This window comes from Sturnira hondurensis, unplaced genomic scaffold (genome assembly GCF_014824575.4).
Source record: "Sturnira hondurensis isolate 20B ecotype Veracruz unplaced genomic scaffold, ASM1482457v3 Scaffold0008640, whole genome shotgun sequence".
In the NCBI taxonomy this organism is placed as follows: Eukaryota; Metazoa; Chordata; class Mammalia; order Chiroptera; family Phyllostomidae; genus Sturnira; species Sturnira hondurensis.
The window spans coordinates 62,651-78,060 of NW_028081271.1; the positions used below are offsets into that span (position 1 = coordinate 62,651).

Consider the following 15,410-nt stretch of genomic DNA (forward strand, 5'->3'; position numbering starts at 1 on the left):
TAGGCAAGAAGGCTACAACTTGGGACTGTGATCCTTGGGTCAGTGAAACGACCTCTGAAACCTTTAATGCTCCGCCCTCTTCCCGCCCCCTCCCATTCACTCCCGTTCTGTGTAGTCAGGAAGAGAAGGCTCACTGAGTTTGGAGTGTTCTGCCAGCTCCCCGGACACAATGAACATCGAAGGAAACAGGGCCGCCTGTCGCATTTGAAAAGCCGGCACACACACACAGGGAAGAGGAGTCAACAAAGCAGGAAGGAAACGGAAGGACACCGCAGAAACGAATCCTAAGTACACAAAGTACACAGGTGTATTTATTACAGTTTGCAAGCACTTGGTTCTACATTTCAAAAACGCCACCATCGAGCTGTTGGCACATTTATGTACAAAACAGATTAATTGTAATGCCTGCTACAAAGCACTCTTTGTGAAAATACAAACTCTAATACCAGGGGGGAAAAAAAGGCAAAAGCATCAACATCATTACGTAAGTTTGAAAGACAGTTTTAAAAATCATCACAAACTGTTAAGACACAGAACTGAAACACTATCATATACAATTTAAAGAAGTCCATTAATACTTTTGCTGAATGTCTGTAATACTGCATATATCAGAAAATGTTGAACCAGTAAGGTAATCTAAAAAAAGAGAAGCGGAACCCCAAATTAATTAAATAATGCTACGGATGCATTTGCATGCCACAGAGAACCCCAGTAATACCCCTATGTACTACAAGAACTCGTAAAATGATGGGTGATGCGTGACCGGCCATTGTACAAAGATTGTTTCACTCAATAAAGTTCATTAGAAACGCACTTACCGAGAAAAGGTTTCACAATGGTCAAATCAGTGCACAGTTCTATCTAGTTTCTATACACTGATCAAAATGTCTTGCCAGGAGGCAGCATTTTCAAAGACACTTTACAGCATTCTTGTAGCATTAGAAATAATCAAGAGTCAAGGTTAAAACAAACACCAAATTTGGTCCAGTAATACTGATTGCAGTTTTTTTTTATTCTTTTGATATAGGTACTTCTTATAAATGAATATGAATGAACATTTGGTTAAAATGACTTACTGGAAATAAAAGCACAAATACGCCACTACACCTCGGAAGGTTACACTGTGTAGTGGCCTCTAACCATACTTTAAAAAACACTACAGGTAAACCAACATAGATTGGAAGGCTGCAAGCAACGCTATTAGAGTAATGGAAGCCTTTTCAAATATATCATACACATTTGAGGGATAGCTTACAGAGGTGCAATCCCATGAACCTTTTTAAAGTAGGTAAAACGACTTTGGAGGGGTGAGTGTGCTTATTTTTCATACACCGCCTTCATGAAGGTAATTTGTTCCACGTTAGCCTGTTAAAGTTCCAATCCAGCCACTGCTTAAGTCACAGAGAGATCCTTCTCCAACGGTCCACACTGGTTATTGCCATGAAAATGGTCTCTAGACTGCACTGTAAAAGGTACGCCTGGCGTCACAACCTTAAAACGGCGGCAGGCCATGCATTAGCATCACGGATTCTACATGCTCACAACATAAACTTGAAGAACCAGAGGGCAATTCCTCTTCGGTACATCAGGAAAAAATACAGTGTTAACAAAGATAAGAAGCACTTTTTTTTTTGACCTACTCTTACAAATTTAGAAATTGCACCTTAGATTAATGAAGACATTAACCAGGGCCTAGAGTGACGTGGCCCTGGTCCTCAGACAAGATCTCCGTGTTTCAAGAAGGGTCAGCAGAACATCATCTCTATAGTTCAGAGTGTACAGTGGTCCCTTTGAAGGTTACCTGTAGTTAAACTAGTTACCGAAATTAAAACTGAAAAGTATAAAAGGCTATTTTATTTCAAAACATAAGAAATAATGCAAAAGGTATCCTGTATAACACAAGGGAAGTGGGTAAGAATCAACTAAATCTCTGCATTGGATGGCGCCAGTATCCTCGATCTTAGGAATCATGAAATGAGTTTGAGAAAATTTAAAAAGAAAAAAGGCTGGATAGGAGCTTGTGGTGGAAGAGGTCTGATTACACCAGTTGCACAAATTCGGAAATGAAGTGCTCAACAACAAGAGGTGGGTTCGGGTGATTCCTAAGTCACCCTCCGTGTGGTTGATGAGAAGCACTCCGTTTTCGTTTCAGAAGGTCGGGTGGTTGGGCGGCCCTGGGTTGAACACCAATGCGTCGGGACGGGGCAGGCCGGGGAGGCGACGTTTATGTGTAGGCGTTGAGCCGCTCTTTGGAGCGGGTGGAGTGGATGTCATGCAGCTCTTGCTCCTCCTTGGACTTGATGTCCTCGTACTTCTGCATCCGGCAGGCGTCCTTCACGTAGGCCCAGTTGGCGGACAGAACCATAAGGTAGTGAACCTAGTCAGAGACAACGATAGTTTATACGGGAGGGTGTTTGGTGTCTTCACCGAGCCTCCTAGCAAAGCAGGAGTGTCCCCATTGCACACCTACCTGTACCAGGTATGTTCACTGATTAAACGGAACCGAAGGTCTGTGGTGATAGGGATGATACAAATGCAACCCACTCCTTGCTCACTCCTCCAACTATGAAATGCCATCTTGGCTTTCTTTTTTCACGATTTCTTATTCTTTCCCATTCTGAAGCTTCCAAGGCTAATTTTTAATCTTTACATGATGTTTCCTGTCCATTCTGCCCTCCTCTGCCCAAACCATAAGACTATACCTTTCAGGTCCCTGTGTCTATGTGTTCTAACCCATGGTCGGAAACAGTCTCACATGCGGCTTGAGTTGAGCCCAGTTGAATTAAGCAGAGAACACACTGCCTCCTGTGCCACGGAGTGGTCACAGAAACCCCCAAATCAACCCGTGGATTTCATTTTCCAGTGAATTTCCATCCAGTGAATGTCGCAGTTCCCCTTAGATGCAAACCACACGAGAGCGGGTATGGCGTCCTGTGGATTTTTCGCACTCACAGGTATTCACAACAGCGAGCAGAGTGCCAGGCTTAAAAAGGAAGCTTGGGGTTCATCTGGGGTCATGGAATCACTCAAGTCGTCACTCCTGAGTGACTCGGGCTGGCTGCAATGAGGGCCACTTGGGTGTTTTCTCGCTTACTCTTCCTCTAGGTCTGCAGGAGACGGTGAGCACTTTTCTCAGTGAGGAATTTCGGTGGATAAATAGGAAAGGGAAACCAAGTTGTTAATGTTTTACTTTCTCTAAGTTTTGATGGGAGGGCAGAATTTTTACCTCTAATTCAGTAATATAGAACACTGAACTGTTGATCAGTCAAGAGTACACTAAAAGGCAGGAGGTAGGTTTGTTCTAGAAAGTGCAGATGGACACGAAGAGTGCAAAGTCGATCCTGAGCGGTGGCTACAGAGGTGGATTAAGGCCATTAACAGACCGTAGCAAAAAGTACAACAACTTTGACACAACAGCGTGAGACAAGAGGCATACCAGCAAGAATGAGCTATTTTCGGAATGTTCCATTTCCTCAGAAATTTTGCATATTGGTTAACAAAGAGTATAAGCTACATTCGAGTGGCACCTGTGGGTTATACTCTTGTTCTCCACGGCCTTCTCTGAGTGAAGCAGAGCGGGTGTTACGCCTGTAACCAAGTTCACGTGGTACTGGTGCTGTGAGAATGTCAAGTGCAGCCGGGAGTGCTTAGTAACTAGTGGGCACTCGATGTATTTGCCACATGAACAAATGCTGTGTTTTCAGATGTTCAAAGATTTTCCTTTTAAAGCCTGGGGCAATGTGGCCCCTGAGACATTAAATATCGTATGGATGCCTTCAGACTTGAACTTCAGCGACCCTGTAGCTCAGACACTAGTGCTTCCCACTGGATCCTCAGATGTCTCATCTGGCCTGAGGGGACACAAGCTGCCAGGCCCCTTCCAGCCCTTCAGCAGGCAAACATGACCACGGGCACCAGGTGCAAGGCCAAGGTGATGAAAGCGGTCAGCAGATGGAACTTCCTAACATGGCTGACAGGTAATGCAGCGAAGCCCATGTTAATCTCAGTGCACATTCTAATAACCCTGCCTTGGGGGTGAGGACAGGTAGTATGTTGCGAGAACTGAGTGCATCTGTGTACACAAAGCATTTGACCGTGCCTTCAATGCTTCCAAGCAATGCTGGCTGGTAGCAGAGTCCCTCTGGGACCAGCATTAGTACCAGGAGCAGCAACGGTATTGTATCACTCCTGTCTCCTAGGAACCAAACTACTGCCAGGGCTAATACATTGCAAAAACGGATGCAAATTAGTATGCAGATGTTACACATTTCTGAAGGAATCTATGCTTTGCATATATTTAGATATCCAGAAGTAGGCTTTGTATTTAAAAAAATCTTCTAACCTCTTGCTGTTTGAAAGAGAATTTGTTTATACCGTAATGTCTAAAGCTATACGAAGTATAGATTCCTTCAGACATACATAGCATCTACATTTTTATAATCTTAAGATGTTTTGGTGTTAGAAACATTTCAGAGCAGGCATTGTTAAGGACATTTAAATATCATGATAGGTTTAGACAGGTGCTGCTCCCCGACGTGTGCCCTCAGGCAGGCACATTTATGCAGAGTTTGACCTGCACCTAGATCTTGCAAAGGCAGACGAAGCTTTATTATACACCTTTTTGCAAGATGCACTCTACCAACCTCTCACACACGGTGAACAGTGCCTGAGTGTGCACCTCCCCACAGGTTGTCCATCACCCAGGGATGACCACGAGCGAGAAGGTGCTTCCTCTCGTCTCACAGCCAGGCAGGGCAGTGGGCACCGTGCAGGCTGGAAACATCACTATCCAGGTCATGTATTAACTTCGAGTTGTGGTCAAGGTTATAAGGTCTTGGCTTACTGCTTTCCTGTGGTCCCTCCAATCAATCAGCCTACATGATCTTAATAAGCATCTCCTATTCTGAAATGAAATTCCTATCAGAAGTTTCTACACTAACTCTAAATTAATATAATACAACATTAAGAACATATCTGAAATCCCACTTTAGCACTGACTTACTGGGGTTTGTTAGCTATTTAAAAAATCATTTTTAATAAAACAGCATCAGATCTTAATACAAAAGCCAGCATGAAGTCACTAAAAATAACTGGTCTGAAATGGCTCATTAGCATGTTAGCATTATCCCGTCATTCCTATTTTTAGTCTTTGACAAGAGGTAAAATGCTCTTATTTTTAAAACTGTGCTCTCTAGACAATGGGCTGGCACGGCAGGAAAAGACTCTAATGAATCCAAATCAGTTCCTCATTTCTGCAGCTTGACCTGGCTGTAAGGGTGGTGAGGTTCCTAGGAGACATCTAGATTTCTAAGCTACTTGTATTCTAGGACACAAAATAAACACTGCAGGCCCTGACCGTGGAAGGGATGACTGCTGCTCGGAGCGTTTGCTGGCTGTGGGTAGTCGGCATCCCAGAGAACAGTCTGGAATCTGTGGAGAATTACAGAGGAGGAGAAGGATCCGGTGCATAGTAGGTCCTCCAAACTTGCTAAAAGCCAGACTCTAAGGGCTCATTAATATTTCCTAAGAAAATTAGGGATCAGAGACATGACATAAAACTACTGAGATTTAGTTTAAGGAAATGAATCCTTTTTTCATAAGTGATTCGGTGGCTTTTTATGTTCTTATTTAAGGAGGAGAAGATGCTAATGTAAGTTAAGGAACCGATGATGTTACTTAGAAGGTCGCATGGACAGGCTCACATGAGACTGAACTCAGGTGCTACAGAGATTATTTTTCTATCGACAATAATCTAATGTCTACATGCTAACGAATTTACTCATTTTTGTTACTGTTACCATTATCATTGAGAGTTGTAACCCTTAAAATGATCACCGAATATCGTCTCTGTTGTAATGATAATACTTCTTCAGGTTAAGCCTCAGCTTTCAGTCTTTATTTACCCAGTGTTCCCCACCCACCTTTTTTTGTTTTCCCCACTAGTAAAATAACTGATTCATTCATCTGGACATCTGACATGATGGCCTTTGCAAGCAAACGCCTCTGTAGTTCAAATCCAGAGCCCAAGCCCAGGGGCTTCGAGGTCTTACCATGGCAATGACTGCTGCCCCCGCTCCAGCCAGCGCCACGATGAACAAGTGGAAGGTCATGTTCAGCTGTGGAGGAAACCACAGAAGCAACACGTGTGTCAAGGTTTGAGACAGCAGAGAGCTCGGGCCTGCGGCTTCTTAAGAATAAGAGCTTGTGCATCTTTAATAGAAGTGAGCCTGTGATAAGCCACTTACTCCGCAAGCATTGCTACAATATCTTTCCTCCGGCAGACCATTTAAATCTTTGCAACAGCATCCTGTTAACATGATTTCATTAGAAAGATGAAGTCATGATTAATAACGATGGCTTTCAGTAATACAACAAATAAGGCTAAGGTACCACTTTTTCAATAAAGCTATAACTTTCAACTTTTGTTAAAATGATAGTTTCTAGAAAAAAGTTAAAAGATTATAATTTTTATTGGCACAGGCAGAGCATCTCATTCATGTTTATTTTCTAGTCCCCCTGCATAGCATCACTGCCAAAAAATTGCTTTTGAACGAAAAAGGGGGAAATTGAAATGTAGACTGATCTATTCTTCCAACAACAGACCGAAGCTAACAGTCTGACAAAATTCAAGGCTGTAAAAACACTCACCTCAGTGGACTCGCACATCCTCAGGAAGTTCTCGGAGACGGTGCAAATTTTCCTCTCCTCTCCAATTGTCACAATCCCTGAAATGTGTGGAAAATGCATGTTCTCAAGAGGCAGCCAGAGGAAATGGAACTTGAGCAGATAAAACCTAAGCAAGTTCCACTGTATGTCACATTGCAATAGAAAGAGTCTTCCTCAGCCTCGTTGCTAGGTAACAGTCACGCGCAGCACCCCAAGTGGTGAAGCCAGCCTCTCTGGCTCTCCAGTGATGTACAACATGTTCCGTCTGAGCTCGCTCCGGCGCCCAGCACCAGGGCCTCGGCTGCCTGCAGCCAGTCACGGGTTTGGTCCAGCCACAGAGGACATGGGCATGACAGTCGCTCTGACAGCGAAGTCCCAAACCGTTCTGATGCTGGACCTCAATTCATCCTGTGGGCACACAGCTGCTGCTAGTCTATAAAAGCCTAGTGCCCAGAGGAGAAGTTTTCCTCTGCTAGTATTGAAACCCGGGCCATTAGTAGGGGCAAATACAAAGCTGCAACGGCACTCAATTCACCCGCGGTCCAGTTGGTTTGTGGGCCAGCCACATCAGCGTCGCTGGGGGCGATTGTCAAAGACACGGATTTCTGGACTCCAACAGAGAACTGTGGAGTCAGAACCTGTGGCTGCTTGCCAGGACCTCTCTGCCTTTATCACAAGCACTTGGGGGACCCGGTGCCGCAGACCTCATTTTAGAGACGTGACCAAGTTCACCCCAAAGTGGATCTTGTGTTTTATCTTAAAGTGGAGCTCATACATTAGCGCTGCAGCCACGGGCACATCTCAGTTATGTGTTTAATGTCCTTGCAGCTGGCTAAACAGAAGCCATATATTTCTGGCTTTGCAAGAACTGGATGTGCCTGAAATATGAATAACCTCGCAGAAAATAATGCCGAATGTGTGCATACAGGGACTATTATTTGTCCATTTCCATGAAGGAAGTTGTAAGCCAGAGTTGGTGGCAGACAAAATGAACAGATATTCTGATACTGGTGTGTCTGAGCCACGCTGGACGAAGAGTTGTCTTGGGCCACACATTAAATACACAAACATTCAGGAACACTGATGAGCAAAATAAAAAAATAAAAAAGGTTTTAAGTAAATTTACGATCTTGCATCGGGCCGCATTCCTAGCCATCCTGGGCCTGTGGCCCGTGGGCCGCGGGTTGGACACCCCTGGAAAGTTACTCGGGGAAACCGCTGTGAGGCGCTGTTTCACAGCCAGAGATCCGCCTACCGAACTGACGCAGGTCCAGGCAGAGGTTGGCGCCCTCCACGAGCGTGGTGTTGCGGCAGATGGTCCACAGGTTGAAGTACATGTACACGGGCAGGGCGGTGAAGGCCGTCACCCCCAGCCAGGCCAGCATGAACAGGTACGTCAGCATGATGAACTGCGGCCGGGAAAAAGGCGAGAGAGAGAGAACACGTGTGTGGGCTGCTGGGAAAGAAGAGCTTTTTGTTTACGGCGGAGGAGGGATCTCGGCGCTGTTGTTGTAACACTGGTAGGGACTGCGGCGCTGAAGTTGGGACTGATGGTGTGTTCTGTGTGTTGCACGCATGTCCGTGTGTGCCCGCGAATCTGAATCGGCACCCGGAGGTTCGCAATATGTGCCCTCTCTGCGTCCTGTGATCTGGAGTTCGCAGCTCTGAGGGTATGGATTGTTTTGAAAGTTGCATGTTCTTCTGGGACATTCCCTGATAACTGTGTGATATCTACACGACCAGAGTCAGAACACAGAGTGACCGGCACATGTGAACATAAGTATAAACATGAAGTTGGATTTTTAACCCTTTGAGCACAGCGCGTGACCTAATGCAGCAATAAGACCGCAGGTGAAAATGCCCGAAACATCGCCCCCGCACACCAGAAGCTAACGTCCTGCAGACGTTTGGCTGCTCTCCGAGTGTCAGAGGCGCAGTTCTGCGACTTCTGAAGCCAAGCAGTGGAGTGTTCGGGCCCCACCGGGACCCCTCTGGTGGTCACATTTGCAGAAGGACAACGCGACGTAAAACACACTCAGTGAATCAGCTTCAAGCTCACACTGAGCTCTGTTAATTCCTCTGGTCCTGAGTGATTGCCAGACTTTGCTCCATGGTTACGGTAAAACCTCAAACAAGTGAAACGTATTTAATAACTCGGAATATATAGTAAAAGTAACACTTTCAGCAAGTGGTGACTGTGCCAACAGCATCATGGGGGAGCGAATGCACCTACGTTAAAGCAGTGCTGTGGTTACGGTAGAGGTGACCCAGACTGAGGTAGTAGGGAATTTCCATAACAAACAGGAAAAGAGCCGGGATAAAGCTAAGGAGACGTGAGGTCAACCTTGCCACCTACAAATTGCTAAATGTCACTGTACTTCAGAAATCCAGAACGTAATTAATACTTTCTACTGTTTCATCTCTTCCCAAAGCTGACTTCCTGCTGGCCCGCACTATGAAATGCCGGCAAGGTCCTTAAATGATGAGCTGGCAGGTGTACTCACACCTTCTACATCCCAGGTGAAACAAAGCCTGGCCTACAAACACTAGCAAATAGAACTTTTTGAGTATTAAGCTGTTTAAATTGGTGAAGGAACTGGAGTGAGTATCCTTCCATGGCTCCTTATTCTTCTCTTCTGACCTCACACATGGAAGGATGCATGGTAGGATGTCAGCCACAGAGAATGAGGAATGTTCCCTCCTATTTTCCTCATCAAAAGAATAAAAATGTTCCATGTGGAAATCTAGACAACATCTGGCCTTGGAACACATTGGGCTGCCTACGGTAAACATTTCACATTTTGCTCCACTCCACCAGAGACAAAGGAGAGTATTTCTTGAGTGCTCTTTATTCTTTCTCCTTTCTGGGGATGGAAGGAAGCAAGTCCACAGCTGAAGCTACTGTGCAGGGTGGCCTTGCCCACCCAGCCAGCCCAGGGGACAAGGGTCTACTAAGCTGCAAAGTATCAGTAATCATGCTACAAGTCTCAGTGCCTGCCCACTTCTGACATCACTGATCTGGATGACGCCATGCAAGTTGGTTTCCATTCTCGGCTGTTTGATTCTGATCTGCAGGGGGGCAGAGTCTGATGAACGGATTTATTGCATCGAGCGTGGACATGCTGCCGCTTACTTACTGTGTGCCTGACCTAAATGTCACATCTGTTTCGCAAGAAAGGGGCCTGACAGCACACTGACTGCCAGCCCAGGCTTCGAACTGGGTGGAGTCTGGGCTGCTCTTTCTGCTTCTGCATGTGCCCCTGGGAAAGGGGGACACTGATAACCCTGTCCCCCCAAGACCAGGGTGGGGCCAGGATGACGTCCTTCCTGAGCGACATTCAGGGCACACCCTGGCACACTGGAAGTGCAGGCAGAGCCTCAGCCTACCCAGCAGGCTGTGATCACTACCATTGCTGCCACCGAAGTAGATGGTTTGCCTGGAGGACAGGACTCCGCAGAGTAAGAAATTAGGTTTCGCTCCGCATTTGGAGAAAATAAAAAGAAGGAGAGAAGTCTTTGCATTGGGGAAAGGCATTCAGATGAGCCTCCCAATCAAGGAGAAAGTCACATTTTACAACAGAAAAATAACAACAACAAAAAAGAATTAATCCAAAACCTTTAACTTAATGTCCTCCAGATCTGTAATTTGATATTGCTAATCCTACAGACTTGGGTATTGCAACAAATATTGCCCCCCTCAAAAAGTGAGTCTTTCAAGAAATTATTCCAGAGATGACTATAAATATACAAATAAATACCCATAACAGGTTCTCATCAACTGACCCCAGCAGCACAAGAGACTTTGTAACAAGCTGGTGAAAAAAAAATGTTTGGTGGTTAAAATGTATTTTTTTTAACTTTTCTGCAAGGCTGAAATGAATGACATCATTCCTCATGAGAAACATCTTATTCAAGAGGTACAGGCTGTGCTTAAATGCATACTCTTACATAACATTGGAAAAGTGAGAAAATGTGTTGGTCAAGGATGAAAGCGGCGAAGTTGCATTAGAGGGGGGCTATTATCATACAAATGCAGAAGCACATTCAACCATATTACTCTTTGCTTTGAGACTCCTGTGCTTTTAATAGATATGCATGCACACAGTGCCTGCATTAGCTCTGGAGTGCGACCAGTTGACTCATCATTAACCATCAGACCGATAAGGGCTTAAAACCTAAATTAGTATAATAGTATCATTCTTATCTTACATATCTCTATTAAACAGATATTAGATGATACAATTCTCCCAAAATTTAAGGTAAAATACAGGCATGCGTGTAGGGAGAAGAGACACATGTATGGTATTGTCTATAAATTGCAGATGGATTTTTCTGTTATTGGAAACCCCAAAGCCCTTTGGAAAAAAATCGTAAGTCAGTCGACTGTTTTGTTGCATGGGATTTGAGAATTTGAAACTAGACATTCATATGGAATAATCTTAATTTGGGAAATAATGCTAAGAGTTAAGATCGCAATCACAAGAGGGAATGGTACTGTGTTTAAAAAATACTTCCGTTCCTGGCAGGTGAAGACAAACACCTGTGCGCCCCTGAAACAGACCCACACGTAACACTGAACGTTCACGCACAACATACCCAGGCGCTGACGCATCGGCCGCAGGCAGTGATCTTGAAGTCCCCGTAGAGGTCCCGGATGGCGCCGGTGGTGAAGAAGCCCTCCACCATGAGCAGGATGCCGTAGACGAAGAAGGCCGCCGCCAGGCCGTAGATGACGTACTTGAAGATGTCGATCCTGGGGAGAGAAGAGTGTGGTTTATTTTCATCCAGCTCAGTGGCTGGACTGCAGCGCCGGGTCCTCCGGAGTTCCTAGTTCCTTTGGGATGAGAGCTGCGGAGTATTTACATTCAGAATGCAGGTCGCACGGAGGCACGTTTTTGCTCCATAGGCCTAACGTCTCTACATACATTTTACCCTCCCACTTCCAGTATCTGCTGACAAAGGTTTGTCCTGTCTGTAAATTTTTCTTCCCTTCCCACTCCCCTTTCCCAAGCTGTCTTGGACAAGCGGTGAGTCCCATTGCTAAGGAGTTGACTTCAATCCATTGGATAAGCAGCATACTCAACACGAGATTTCTCTGATTATGACAAAATATGAAGTATAAAGATTTCTGTATGTATCACTGAGTTTTTAAAACACTAAAAGAGGAAGAAAGCTTTATGGTTAGTGATACGTTCATTTTTAAGGAAATCACAACTTGTAGTTTTTCTTATTGTGAAAAGTCAACTGTCATCGTGTTTTATGTCGCTCTTACTGTAAACCATCATACCATTTTCTGCTGATGATATCAGTAATAAAAATTATAGCTTTACAGAGAAGTGGTAATTTTGATGAATAAGCGTTTTAGGGAGAATCACTGTGAGAAATTATACAGCACTGGGCATGAGCCGAGGCGTAGCGTCATTCCATAGAGGGATGAGTAGGTGCCCTTTCTTTCCTCACAACTGAGTGCCCCTGTAGGTGAGAGACTCATGGATTGTCTACCGATTACAGATGGATTTTTCTGTTATTCTAAATGTCATATGGGAACCCCAAAATCCTCTTGAAAAAAAATTATAGAATTTGCCACTTGGATGTCTTCTTTGAGAAATGTCTACTTAAGTCCTTTGCCCATTGGTAGGTCAGGTTATTCATTGATTTGTTTATTTACTTTTGCTATTGAGCTATGGGAGTCCCTTGGATGTTTTGGGCATTAATCCCTTATTGGCTACATGGTGCGCGAACACTTTCTCCCACGCTGTGGGCTGCCTTCTCACTCTGTTTCTTTCCCTGCTGCATGGAAGCCTGTAAGTTTCATGTAGGTCTACGTGTCTGTTCTTGCTTTTGCTGCCTGTACGCTTGGTGCCATATCTAAGAAAGCACCACCAATACCAATATTATCAGTAGTCTTTCCAATATTATTGGAAGTCTTTCTCCTCCGTTTTCTTCTAGGAATTTTATAGTTTCTGGCCTTACATATGAATGGTGTAAGATGAGGGTCCAAATTAATTAATGACCAAGTGAATATCCATTTCCCCCCAAATCATTTCTAAAGATACTACCCTTTCCCCATGGTGTAGTCTTGATACCCTGTTGAAAATGATTTCACTGTATTGTACAAGCAAGGGCTCACTTCTGAGTTCTCTATTTTGCTCCATTTGTCTGTCTGTCTGTCTTTATGTCAGTACTGTAACGCTTTGATTACTGCGGCTTTTTAATGTGTTAAAACTAGAAAGTGTAAGGTCTCTAACATTGTTCCTCTTTCTCAAGATTATTTTGACTATTTGGGTTCCATATGAATTTTAGGATGGCTTTTACCACTTTCATTTAGAAAAAAATCACTGGAATTTTGATGAGGATTATGTTTAATCTGTAAACTGCTCTGGGTAGTATGTAAATTCTGACAATATAATCTCTTCCAACCCATGAACACGAGCTGCTGGTTTATTTATTTGTTGCTTCTTTAATTTATTTCAGCGATGTTTCATAGTTTTCAGCATACAAATCATTCACCTTCTCATTTAAGTTTATTCCTCAGTATTTTATTATTTTTATTTTTATTATAAATGGAATGGCATTTATGTAAATTCAGACTTGTTAAATTTGTTAAGCAAGTTCTCTATCTTGCTGTTTCAAGTGCCCCTGAGAGGAATGTACACTCTTCTGCAGTTGGATGGAATGTTCTAGCATGCCTGTCAGGCTCACTTGTAAAACAGTGTTGTCCAAGGCCCCCAGCCCCTAATTAATCTTCTGTCTGGATCTTCCAACAGAGCACCTACCATTTCTATTACAGAAAGTGGCTACTGTTTCTCCCTCCAAGTCTGACAGTTTGTGTTGCGAATTTGGTGCTCTGTTGTTGAGTGCATATATGATTGTTAAATAGTCCTAGTGAGTCAACCCATTTGTCATTATATAAAGTTCTTCATTGTCTCTTTTGACAGTTTTGACTTAAAGTACATTTTGTTTAATATCAGTATGGCCACCCTTGCTCTCTTTTGCTTATCATTTGCATGCAATCTTTTTTCATCCTTTTACTACATTTACCTTTAAATCTAAAGAGATTATCTTACAGACCACAGGTACAGAATCTTGTTTAGATAACCTTTCAGTCACTTTGCATCTTTTGATTGGGGAGTTTAATCCACTTACCTTTAAAGTTATTACTGACCACAAAGAACTTGCTATTACTGCTTAGTTCTCTATTTGTCTTGTAGCTTTTTTTGTCTCACTGTCTCTTGATGTCTTCCTTTCTATTTCACTGATTTTTTTTTTAACAGTGACATGCCTTTCTCAATTTCTTTTATATATCTTCTATAGATATTTTCTCTGTGGTTACCATGGGGCTTAGACAGAACATCTTATAGGTAATCAATTTTGAGAGGATAACTTCAATCATATACAAACACTCTAAAAGTTTACTCAACCACACCCTTTATGTTATCAGTGTTACAAATTAAATTTTATATTATGTATCCATTAACATATTTCTGCAGCTACAGTATTTTTATACGTTTGTCTTTTAACTTCTATGCCAGAATTAAAGGTAATTTATGTGACAGTATGACAGTATTTTGTATTTGTTTATATTTACCTTTACCAGTGAGCTTTATACTTTCCTGGGCTTTTGTGTTGCTATTTAAAGTGTTTTTATTCCAACTTGAAGGGTTCCCTTTAAGCATTTCTTGTATGGCAAGTCTAGTGGTGATAAACTTCCTCAGCCCTTTTTTTAAATCCTGGGAAGTTATTTCTCCTTCATATGCGACAGGCATATTTGGCAGATACAGTGTCCTTGGTTGGCAGTCCCTTTCTCCCGGTGACTTACAGCACCTCACTCCCTTCTGGCATATGCAAGGTTTTCCAAAGAAATCAACCGATAGCCTCATAGAGTTTCCCTTCTAGGTAAAGAGTTGCTTGCTCTCGTTTCTTTCAGAATTCTGTTTTTCACATTTGATAATTTGATTATATGTCTCAATGTGGGTTTCTTTAAATTTATCCTAATTAGAGTCCACTGAGGTTCTTAAATCTTGAGGCCTATATCTTTGTACAGATTTGGGAAGTCTTCCTTCATTGTTTCTTTAAATCGGCTTTCCGCCCCTGTCTTCTTCTGGTCTCCCACAATGAGTGTTTGGGGTCAACTGGAAGGTGCCCTGTAAGTCTCTATGGCTTTCTTTACTCCCTTTCACTCCCTTGGTTTCTCGGACTGAATGATTTCAAATGACATGTCTATGAGTTTGCCGATTCTTCATTCAGCTTCCTTCAACCTGCTTTTGAACCCCTCTAGAAAAATTTTTAGGTCAGTTATTTAACCCCCAAGTTTCTGTTTGGCTCTTTCTTATATTTTCAATCTCTTTGCTGATATTCTCATTTTGTTCATGCATTGTTTCCTTGAGTTCATAAGGCATCTTTATGATGGTTATTTTGAATTCTATGTCACATGACTCATGTAACTCCATTTCTTTGAGATTGTTTTCTAGAGATTAATTTTATTCCTTTTAGGGGAAATGTTTTTCTTAAGGAATCTTATAATTTAGTGTCATGGGTCCGTGCATTTAGGAAAACAGCAACCTCTCCCAGTCTTTAAAGAATTAGTTTTGAACAGAAGAAGAACCTCACCAGTAAGTCTGGCTAGACCTTCTTGGGGCCACTGAAACATTTTTTGGGGGGGTGTAATTTTGAAGATCCCATGAATACAATTTCTCAAGTAGACAGACTTGCTGGTTTCTTTCTCAGAAGCTCATAATCTTGCT

At 43.1% G+C, this 15,410-nt stretch overlaps 1 protein-coding gene across 2 annotated transcripts in view; it reads right to left on the reverse strand.

The window, feature by feature from the left end:
- Nucleotides 1–280: 280 nt before the first annotated feature.
- The window catches only part of GPM6A (glycoprotein M6A), a 191,429-nt gene continuing 176,299 nt past the window's right edge, over nucleotides 281–15,410 (reverse strand). For both annotated transcript variants that reach the window (XM_037055110.1, XM_037055109.1), the window contains exons 3-7: nucleotides 11,263–11,419; nucleotides 7,922–8,075; nucleotides 6,649–6,725; nucleotides 6,051–6,116; nucleotides 281–2,377 (exon numbers count right to left, since the gene is read on the reverse strand). In XM_037055110.1, the coding sequence (XP_036911005.1) occupies nucleotides 2,225–2,377; nucleotides 6,051–6,116; nucleotides 6,649–6,725; nucleotides 7,922–8,075; nucleotides 11,263–11,419 (607 nt within the window). In that variant the 3' untranslated portion in view covers nucleotides 281–2,224. The remainder of the gene's footprint in view (nucleotides 2,378–6,050; nucleotides 6,117–6,648; nucleotides 6,726–7,921; nucleotides 8,076–11,262; nucleotides 11,420–15,410) is intronic.